A 10,724-nucleotide genomic window follows, 5' to 3' on the forward strand; every position below is an offset into this window, starting at 1 on the left:
GCCACAGTATACGAGCATCTGTTGTTGATTATCAGATAGGAATATTGGCTTTAAGAAGGTTGGATGCAGGGGAATGGCTTGGGTCAGGCTTTGGGTAAAACTGAGCAGAGACATTAAGATTTGATAAATTAACTGATGGAAAGAACTCCAAGTTTCCAGAGCTAACGACTGTCCTAATAGCCACAGTAATCAAGTGAAGAAGAATTTGATGTTCGCCCAGTGCAAGCTGGCAGCGCCAAGGGCAGCTGGCTGTGTCTTGGCTACTATAGTCCACTGAGTAATGATTGCAGTTTGCTAAGTCTTCTTTGGTGCCAACCTGAGGTTGGATAGCGAAGACAAGAAAGAGTCAGAAAACAATGAGAAAGCAAAGGGGGAAAAAGAGAGAATTTATTGAAGGACAGTGATTGGCAAAATAAGATGAACAGAGTCAAGAGGAGATTCAGAAAAGAAAACTGGGCTTCCCCGTGGTGCCCCAAATTGTACCCACATGTGTGTTGCTGCCCACTTTGGCCCTTGATCTGTTTTCTTTTTTTTAAACTTAATTATACTGACAATATAAGGGTTTAAAATAATATTAGTTAGTCATAGCACTAGGAATGTTTTTAAAAGGGTGAAAGTGCATAAACCTGCATCTCCTGGATTCCGCAATTTTTAGACTCTGTGCTAAGTGCATGAACATTATTTCCTAATTTAAGACTTGGACACCAGTGCAGTATGTATCTTCCCGTCATTATTACTGACGAAATCGAGGCTCGGAAAATTTGAGTCATTCACCAAAGATCACATAGTAACTGACAAAGCCTGAAATTGAATTTAAATCTAGGTTTCAAGCACATGCTTCTTTCATTAGCTCTTTGTCACTTTCCCACCCATTCGTTTTCTGCACGTAGAAAAAACATTTTCATGAGTATTAACAAATAGCAGTTAGCCATGAAGGAAATAATAGTTTCTTTCTACCTTGATCTGGTCAGAAAGAACTAAATGGTGTCTTTGTTTATGAGATTCATGCTAATAGTTTTTCTTATTTTTAATCTAAACATTTCAAACATGTGCCTGTTACTGGTTAATTTATTATTTTTTAAAAATTATTGTTAAATGATTAAAGAAAGATACCTCTGTGGTTACAAATGGTTTGTGAATACAGGATGCTTTGCTTTCTCAAAATAGCAGGTACAAATAAACAAAGACAATAATCACATAATAATAATAATAATAACCACATATGTAGCTTTAATTGAAACCAATGTCCCCACTAGAAATTTTCAGGGTGATTATGTAGCCATAGGTGTTTCTTGCTATATTCTCTAGCTTGAGAGGCTTGAGCAAAACACATTTTCAGTTGCTGCCCAATTCAGATATTCCATCAGTATTTAATATTATGCATGCCTGATAAAGTTATCAGATTAAAAATGAATAGAACGTTAAAAGGTATAATTACAGAGTATGCAGAAAGCATCTGTGACACTAAGTGAGAAAATAGTTAAGTAGGAAAGCAAACACAGGAGTGAGGGAACCAACATGACACAAAGGCAACGTTATTTATTTTACCAGGTTGCTACATTGTTTGTGGACCACTGAAGCGATTATTGTAGCATTTGGATGAAATCAGTGGACAGCTTGAGGATAGGCAGCCGGGGCTATGTTCTGTCACCTTGTTGTTGTTGTTGAAAACTTGAAAATTCTTGCGGTGGCTTCTAAACACTGCCCTTCCATAGAGTTTCAGTTTGACCATCCTAACTCAGGAGGTGTGATTGCCTCTAATGTTTTACTCCCGATCCTTCCTTTATAAATTTGAGTGCTAAATCTATCTTCATTGTTATGTTAGTGCTCTGAAAAAGCACAGATCTTCGGAATGATGGCCCTGTGAAAGATACATGTTTTCTACAACAACGCACAGTAGTTTTCTATCTGTCCCAAACTTAATTCGTGTTCTGTCACTCAGGATCAACTTCCAAACCCATCTCATCACTAATAAGCTGTGTGACCTCAAACAAGTTCCTTAACTTACACATGCCTCCCCAACCTTAAGCAAAATATGAGGCTCCTTATTTTATAATTCACAGTGTTATTTGAAGATCTGAATCAATATATTTTAAAGTTGTAGCACAATGCCTGCCACATGGTAAATGTCATAGAAATGGGCTGTCATTATTATCATTGCTACTATTTTTATTTTATCTCAGGTTTTCCTCCAGCTGCGATCATGCTGTTAGCAGAAAGAAATCGGAGTGCTGGAGCCCCATTCACCCTGTTGGGCTTCTCAGGATACCCACACCTCGAGATTCCTTGCTCCTGGTATTCCTGACCATGGACACAGTGCCTGTGGTGGGGAACCTGGGCATGATCACAATCATTGGGGTCAGTCCCCAACTCCACACACCCATGTGTTTTTTCCTCAGCCACTTGTCCTTCGTGGATTTCTGTTATTCCAGCAGTTACACCCAGACGGCTGGAGAACTTGGTGGCAGAAGACAGAACCATCTCTTTCATGGGCTGCATCACGCAGTCCTTCTTGGCTTGTATGTATGTGCAGTGGCAGAAACATTCACGTTGGCAGGGATGGCGTACGACCCATTTGTGGCTGTTTGTAACCCTCTTCTCTACACGGTTGTCATGTCCCAAAAGCTGTGTGCATCCTTAGCAGCAGGGCCCTATGCATGGGGTATAGTCTCTTCCCTGACACTCATCTATTTTCTCCTGACATTATCCTTCTGTGGGTCTAACATCATAAATAACTTTGTCTGTGAGCACTCGGTCATTGTCTCTGTCTCCCGCTCTGACCCCTACATCGGCAGAGTGCTCGTTTCGTTATCACCATATTCAATGAGTTGGGCGGCCTGGTCGTCACCCTCACTACTTATGTTTTCATTTTTTTTTTAAAGATTTGATTTATTTATTCGACAGAGATAGAGACAGCCAGCGAGAGAGGGAACACAAGGAGGGGGAGTGGGAGAGGAAGAAGCAGGCTCATAGCGGAGGAGCCCGATGTGGGGCTCGATCCCATAACGCCGGGATCACGCCCTGAGCCGAAGGCAGATGCTTAACCGCTGTGCCACCCAGGCGCCCCTATGTTTTCATTTTTGTCACAGTCATATTACAGTATAGGAAGTGATGTGAAACATGATGACTTTGAATACCAAATCAAAATTATTTTACCCAAATTTACAAAAGGATTACCAAGGGGACCAAAAACAAAAAATTCAGTTATTTATCTCACATGTCTCACAACTCGATGCATCAAAAATGATTCTGTAAATGCTATTTACTAACACAATGAATATTGTAATACATTTCAAGCACAGTTTGTATAATTCCTGTTTTGCTTTTTAAGGTTAATCTTTAGTTAATTATACATTTTACCTGCTGGCATAGCTTTCATTTGCCAGACAAATATGGCATGGTTGCAACTCTTTTGATTGAAATGTTCTCTAACCTTGATTATTCAGGGGCTCCTGGGAGGCTCAGTCGGTTAAGCAAGCATCTGCCTTCAGCTCAGGTCCCTGCCAGGCTCCCTGATCAGTGGTGTCTGCTTCTCCCTCTCCCTCTGCAACTCCCTGGCTTGGCTCCTGCTCTCTCTCTTTCTCTTCTTCACTCTCTTTCTCTCAAGTAAATAAATAAAGATTTTTAAAAAAATAAAACAAAATTGATTACCCATTTGTTGGTCTTAACCCAGTGACTGACTTAAAAAAAATCAAAATGTTCTGTTTCTTTCTTGCTAATCATGGTTTGAATCACACAAGGTTCCCAGGACATGCGCTGTGCAGACGTGCAACGTTGTTCTACATTATCTCAGAAATTAAACAATAATTGCATCTCCGAGAGCAAGTGTGTTTATCATAAATATGACTTTTTAACTTCATCTTATGCTGTAAAAGTAACACAAACCTTGGTCTTACATGTGAAAGTAAACAATTATAAAACATAAAATAAACAGGTATCCAAATTTTAGTTTTCCTCAGTTGTAAATTAGGGATTCCACATAACTTTACCTTATTATTCTGAGCAATTACTAATATACTATATTGCACACTTTCCAGATAATGCAACTCAGGGTTTGCTCACTCTGTGAAATGAAACAATTTTCTGTTTTATTTCTGCCTGGGAGGACTGTATGATTCTCTTTCTCCGTGTGTGTGTGCAGAGTTGTGTTTTTAAAGGATACAAAATATATACACTCCCTCTTCCAAGAATTAATTGATTCATTATCTACATCGTGGCACGTTGGCTTGTGAATAGAGAAGGGATGAATTCTCTTTGGACTTACATTGCTTGTGAATAAAAGAGGAAAATAGGTGATCAGCAACCATGGAGAGAAAGGCAGAAAAAAAAATATTTGAGTATATTCATTCACTTATTTTTAGTTTAGTGGAATATCTTGCCAAATCACCAGAATTTCCATTAAACCAAAAGTATCGAAACAGTGATTTTCAAACTTTGTTATTCATACAAATCATCTGGGGGTGCTATAAAGTGCAGATTTTGGTGCAGTGGGGATGTAGGGGGTCCAAGATTCTGCATTTTTAAAAAAAGATTTTATTTATTTATTTGACAGACAGAGACAGCCAGCGAGAGAGGGAACACAGGCAGGGGGAGTGGGAGTGGAAGAAGCAGGCTCCTAGCAGAGGAGCCTGATGCGGGGCTTGAACCCAGAACGCTGGGATCACTCCCTGAGCCGAAGGCAGATGCTTAACGACTGTGCCACCCAGGCACCCCAAGATTCTGCATTTCTAATAGACATCGAAGTGATGCTGGTGATCCCAGCCACTGGACCAGACTCTGGGTAGCAAGACTTTAACCCAACAGATTTTATTTTAAATAAAGTTCAGCTGGTATAGACTCGTGTCTGTGTATTGAGTCCATAGAGAGCCTATAGAATGAACTCCTTGTTTCTCCTTTCTTCCAAAGGCAACAATGTGAATCATTACTAAAATTATTTTGAAGATGTTTAAAATAAAATGATTTTAATTATGAAATTTTAATAATTGCAGAAACTTTACAACAAGTACAATTTTGTAAATACGTGAAACATTTAAATTAAAGAAATAAAGTTTTCATCGTCCTTGTGTTCCTAATATACTCCCCTTTTAAACTTCCTTTGAGTCATTCGAATCTTTGCAGACAAAGTGTCTGCAAGAGTGAGCCAGGTGAGGAACAGCTGGACAGGAAGTCAGAAAGGCAGGAGACATGATCACGCAGAGCTTTGTAGTACATTTGAAGAACTTCGGCTTTTATTTTGAGTGAAATGGGGAAACACCACAGGGGTTTACAAGAATGATTTGGTCTCACTAAAATTTTAAAAGAAAAACCCTGGCTGATGTTGAGAACAAGCTGTGAGATGAGAGAAAGGATAGAAAAGGTAGAAATTGTTTAGGGATCTCTATAGTGCTCAAAAGATGAGGGATTCCGCTGTTCTCTCTTGCTTCCTAAACCACATGCAATTCTCTCTCTCTATATATATGTATGTATATATGTATGTATATATATGTGTATTCTTTATATATATAATATTTATATTTATATTTTAATTTCTTAAAAAGATTTATTTTAGAGAGAGAGCATATTTGCAGGGTCCTGGGGGAGGGGCAGAGGGTGAGAGAGAATCTTAAGAAGGCTCCACGCCCCAGCATGGAGCCTGATGTGGCGCTTGATCTCATGACCCTGGGATCATGACCTGAGACAAAATCAAGGTGCCCTTAACAGCAGGATTCTTCTGCCAGTCTCACTTTGGCTCACCATGTGGCTGCAATCATTTGGGAGCTCTTCTGGGGCTTAAAACTAAATGAAGTCACTCTTTTGTTAGGTGGCTTGGTGCTGACTTGGGTGGAGTGCCCCAGTTTCTCTCACAGTGTCTCATTTGCTAGTAGGTTACACTGGCTTCCTTATGGTGATCTCAGGACAGTGTGTAAAGACAGGGAGAGGAAGCTGTAAGGTACCCCCGTGCCTCTACTCCAGAGCCTCAGAATCTATTTAACATCCCTCCTACTGCTTATCATTTATTTATTTACTTACTTATTTATTTATGGTTGAACAAGTCAGAATTCCAGCTTCATGGATCCATCACTGTGCTCCTTAGTGGAAACCTTACTCCTCTAAACCACTACAGCTCATGGTTTCTTACCGGAAGCAGAGACTTAGCAGGTGAATCATTAAGGATCACAGGTAGAAGAGCCACTTCCATTTCCACCCTGGACCCATGAATTCTGGGTCCCACAAATTATTGGAGAAATAGCAATGTATCCTGGTTTCAGGCTTAGAGCATCTATCACATCCTCTAGGTGATTACTCCATCCCTCTAAAGGATTGACAACAGAGATGGCCCATAACCCAGTGTGAAAAAAACTATTCCAATGTCCAAGGCATACTTTTTGAGTTTCTGAATATTAGATGAATTTTTCTTCAATGATGTTTTTCAGGAACACCCCAGGGCAGGATTGTAGAGCTACAAACTGGTATGTGTGTGTGTGTGTGTGTGTGTGTGTGTGTGTGTGTGGTGTGTGGTGGGCCAGCATATTGTGCAGAATCATCTGAAAACAAGGCCCAACGTTTTCTTCCCTATTCAGGCTGCCGTAGGGAATAACTCAGGAGGCTACAAGGCCAGGCTTTGAAGGAGAAAGCAATACAACAGGAGTATGGACCGTAGGTATCTGGATCACTTGCTCGTGCAGTTTACTTCTGTCTTCAGGAACAGGAGGGCTGTTAACTGCTGTGCAACCCTGATGCTAAGGATTGGTGAGATAGACAACATCCGGTTCATGATGGGGAGTGTAGGTTACATAGTAACTTGGTAGCCTGTTGTCAGATCATTCAGTCTCTATTAGGGTCCATGAAAAAACTGGAGGCTCTTTCTCAAAAGGTGAACAGTTTTCTGCAAAGGAAGTCAATGCTTTGTTTTAAAATCCCAAAGGCTTGATTTGTAATTCACTATAGAGGCTTATTCAAAATTCTACATAATTTGTTATTTGCAAATACACGTCAATGGCAATTGCATGTGCTGGGTCATACAGCAGCTGGCATGGTAGATGGGACTTGTTCAGAGTTCTCTCTTGCTCCAGGACCCACTCAAAATGGACAGACTTTTGGGTCACTTTTTAAGTGGGTTGGAATAACTTGCCTAAAATTGGTATATGCCCCCTGAAAAATCAAGGAGCCCATTGAATTTTGGTGTAGATGAGGCAGGATCGGGGAAATGCTACCTAACCTTAGTTTTATTCATCCAGAGGACATTTCAATTATGTGCCAACAAAGCCTGGTAGTCAATTTCAAGCTGCAATTTTTCCATGTAATTTCAAAGACTTTTTAGTCATTAAAAATTGTACACAACACCTGACATTGGCCTTAATTACCTGTTTTGATGCTTATGAGGAACAACTTGCTAGTGATTCTCCAGAGTTTGAGTCCCTAGGGCTACAGAGTCAGATATAACTGCCTTGGTGGCCCAGTTGTACTCAGCTTACAGAGAAACAGGGGGGTGGTGGCCTGTTTCTCTGTAGTAGGTAAGTTTATTCAGGTTTTCTATGAAAATGTGGGATTATTATTTTCCTGATATGGTAACGAGGGTCTTCTTTTATTTTGCTTTTCGTGTTAAGTCATCGTAAATGCTATTCAATTGTGAACACAACAATATTAAAGAAAGGTTACCATTCATGGAAATATTTGGCTCTAAGTCAATTTCCAACCATTTTATAAATAATGGAATTAACCTACCAGCTGGAAATGGATATTTATTCACACCCTCTTTAGATGCACCTGATATTGGCATATAAACATTCACAAATGAGTTAGTTCTGAGAGGACTCCTACCTCATAAATCTTGGGACCCGTAGACTTATCTATCCAATGCCTGGGCTATAAGGGAAGCTAACCCTTCAGGTCTAAACCCTAATAAAGTGTACACTCCACTCAGAAGTCAAAAGCATGCATTGTCCTTCTGAACCCCTCAGGAGCTAATCTATTCAGTGAGAGAAATAGCCTTTACTAAACAAAAGGTGTTAAAATGGGAGAGCTATACTGCTTTCCCAGATTTCTCTAGCATTTTGCTTTGACCTTAGAATAGAAACATATCTTCTTAAAGATTTTAATTGATTTGTGTATACAGGCAAAGTATAGTAGCAATGTATGTTCTGGGACAAGCATTGCATATTTTTTTAGACTCTTTCACTAGTTTATGCATTTATGTGCAAACATTTACTATTGGTTATGCACTTGTTACACTAGTAGCTAATGTGTGGATGTACACACTGCAATATGGTAATGTTTTCTTTTTATTTATTTATTTATTTGAGAGATAGAGACGGAGACAGAGAAGGAGCAGGGGGAGGGGCAGAGGGAGAAGCAGACTCCCCGCTAAGCAGGGAACCCCATATGGGGCTTGATCCCAGGACTCGAGGATCATGACCTGAGTCAAAGGCATAAGCTTAACCCACTGAGTCACCCAGGCAACCCTGGTTATTATTTCTTTGTGTGTGTGTGTGTGTGTGTGTGTGTGTGTGTGTGTGTGTAAAGGGATAGAAGTTTATTAAGTGAAGATACAGAAAAAGCTCTCAGGAGTGACAGGGGTTCCAACAGTGTTGAGACAGGATTGCCAATGAGCACCTCTAGGGCTGGTCTTTAATAGAAAGCTAACCAGGGAATTTAAATCCTTTTAACATCTCTATTGATAACACCTTAGATGGTTTACTTCCTTTTTAGGGGCTGGTTATTGTTTGTTGGTCACAGGTGATTATCTTAAAGAGACCCACCCCGCAGACTAGGGCAGAGTGGCCCTCCACCCCACATGCCTAGGGCAGTGTGCAAAAAGTGCCGTGGAAACGCACAGACATTTCAGAGACTCAGCTCAGAGACTCTCTTCTACCCATAGCAGTTATCTGCGTGAGGCATGTTCTGTATGGGAGAAACTAAGACTGATAACTCTTGCTTCTCTTTTTCTGTCTACCATAAGGTCCCATGAATATTCATTACTAACTCCATAGAGCTTCTCTTTGACAGAAACCACCTCTTCCGGTATCCCGTCGCCCTCACCTCCTTTCGAGGGCACTGTGGTGATGGCGGTAAGAAATCTGAGTGCGGAGACAACCTTTGCCCTGTTGGGCTTCACAGATTACCCAGAGCTTCAGATTCCTCTCTTCCTCGTATTTCTGATCATGTACATTATTACCGTGGTAGGAAATCTTGGGATGATAGTAATCATCAAGATTTACCCCAAATTCCACACTCCCATGTACTTTTTCCTCAGCCACCTTTCTTTGGTTGATTTTTGTTACTCTTCCATCGTGACTCCCAAGCTGCTTGAGAACCTGGTCAGGGCGGATAAAAGCATCTTCTACTTCAGCTGCATGTTGCAGTACTTCCTGTCCTGTACCGCTGTGGTGACGGAATCCTTCCTGCTGGCAGTGATGGCCTATGACCGCTTTGTGGCCATCTGTAACCCTCTGCTTTATATGGTGGTCATGTCACAGAGGCTCTGTGCCCTGCTGGTGTCTGGCTCATATCTCTGGGGTATGTTTGGTCCCTTGGTTCTCCTCTGTTATGCGCTCCAGCTAAACTTTTCTGGACATAACATAATCAACCATTTTTTCTGTGAATATACTGCTCTCATTGCTGTCTCGAGCTCAGACATACTCATTCCCCACCTGCTGCTTTTTGGCTTTGCCACTTTCAATGAGGTGAGTACATTGTTGATCATCCTCACCTCGTACATTTTTATTTTTGTGACCGTGCTAAATATCCGTTCTGCCAGTGGGCGTCGCAAAGCCTTCTCCACCTGTGCCTCCCACCTGACCGCCATCACCATCTTCCACGGGACCATCCTTTCCCTCTACTGCGTGCCCAACTCCAAAAACTCCAGGCAAACTGTCAAAGTGGCCTCTGTATTTTACACAGTGGTCAACCCTATGCTGAACCCACTGATCTACAGCCTGAGGAATAAAGATGTGAAGGACGCCCTCCGGAAATTAATAGACACGAAAGTCCCGTTTCACTGAGCTAATCTCAAAAGATGTTTTTAATCCCAATGAACAATGGGAACAGAGCCTTGTAAAATCTTTAGCATATATTTGCATGAGGTTTTTATATATGACTTTGATGTTAATATATTGTGAATTGGTAAGCTGAAATCCCCTGAAGGTGCAAGTTAATTCTGGGATGAATTTCATAGGATTTTGATCCATAGACCCTCAAATTCTTCAAATTGCCTAAAAACAAACACATCAAAGGTTGCAAAGCCCAAGAGATGTTTCGGGGTGGGAATGAAGTTACGGAAGAATCATTTTAACTCGCCATAGAAAAGGTCTTTCTGATTTGTTACTGCATAAGAAGACGAGTTACTTGCCTTAAAATTACATGTGTTGGAGTGCCTAAAGCATTGTCTGTGTTGGGAGATGCAGATGGATATGCGGTGTGGTAAAAGGAGAAGGTGCGGAATCTTTTCTGCTACCTTCATTCCTTGGGCTCTATGTGTTCTCTGAGTGGATGGTCTTACACTTCAAACAGCTTATGTAGGGAAGTACACAAAGCAAGGACCATTACACCTGCTGTGTAGATAGTGACAGAGTTTCAAGAAACCAGTCTAGAAATAACTGAAATGATCGATCTGTGATCAAAGGGTCTCAATTCTGTTGACTACAAATCCAGCACCCTTTCATGATAGTATCAAAGCTATTAGAGAGGTCACAGGAGTTAGTTTTGTCCTAGATTGTCTGCGACAATCTCTGGAGTTATTTCAATAT

General features: G+C 40.8%; 1 protein-coding gene and 1 pseudogene across 1 annotated transcript; both read left to right on the forward strand.

The window, feature by feature from the left end:
• The first annotated feature begins 2,203 nt into the window (after positions 1–2,203).
• LOC103666045 lies at positions 2,204–2,864 on the forward strand (annotated as a pseudogene).
• A 3,765-nt stretch (positions 2,865–6,629) lies between these two features.
• On the forward strand, positions 6,630–9,980 carry LOC103666046 (olfactory receptor 5D14). Its single transcript, XM_008694077.2, has 2 exons — positions 6,630–6,729; positions 8,986–9,980. The coding sequence occupies exons 1-2, from the start codon at positions 6,630–6,632 to the stop codon at positions 9,978–9,980; spliced, it is 1,095 nt and encodes a 364-aa protein (XP_008692299.2).
• The last annotated feature ends 744 nt before the right edge of the window (positions 9,981–10,724 follow it).

This window comes from Ursus maritimus, unplaced genomic scaffold (genome assembly GCF_017311325.1).
Source record: "Ursus maritimus isolate PB19 unplaced genomic scaffold, ASM1731132v1 scaffold_23, whole genome shotgun sequence".
NCBI lineage: Eukaryota > Metazoa > Chordata > Mammalia > Carnivora > Ursidae > Ursus > Ursus maritimus.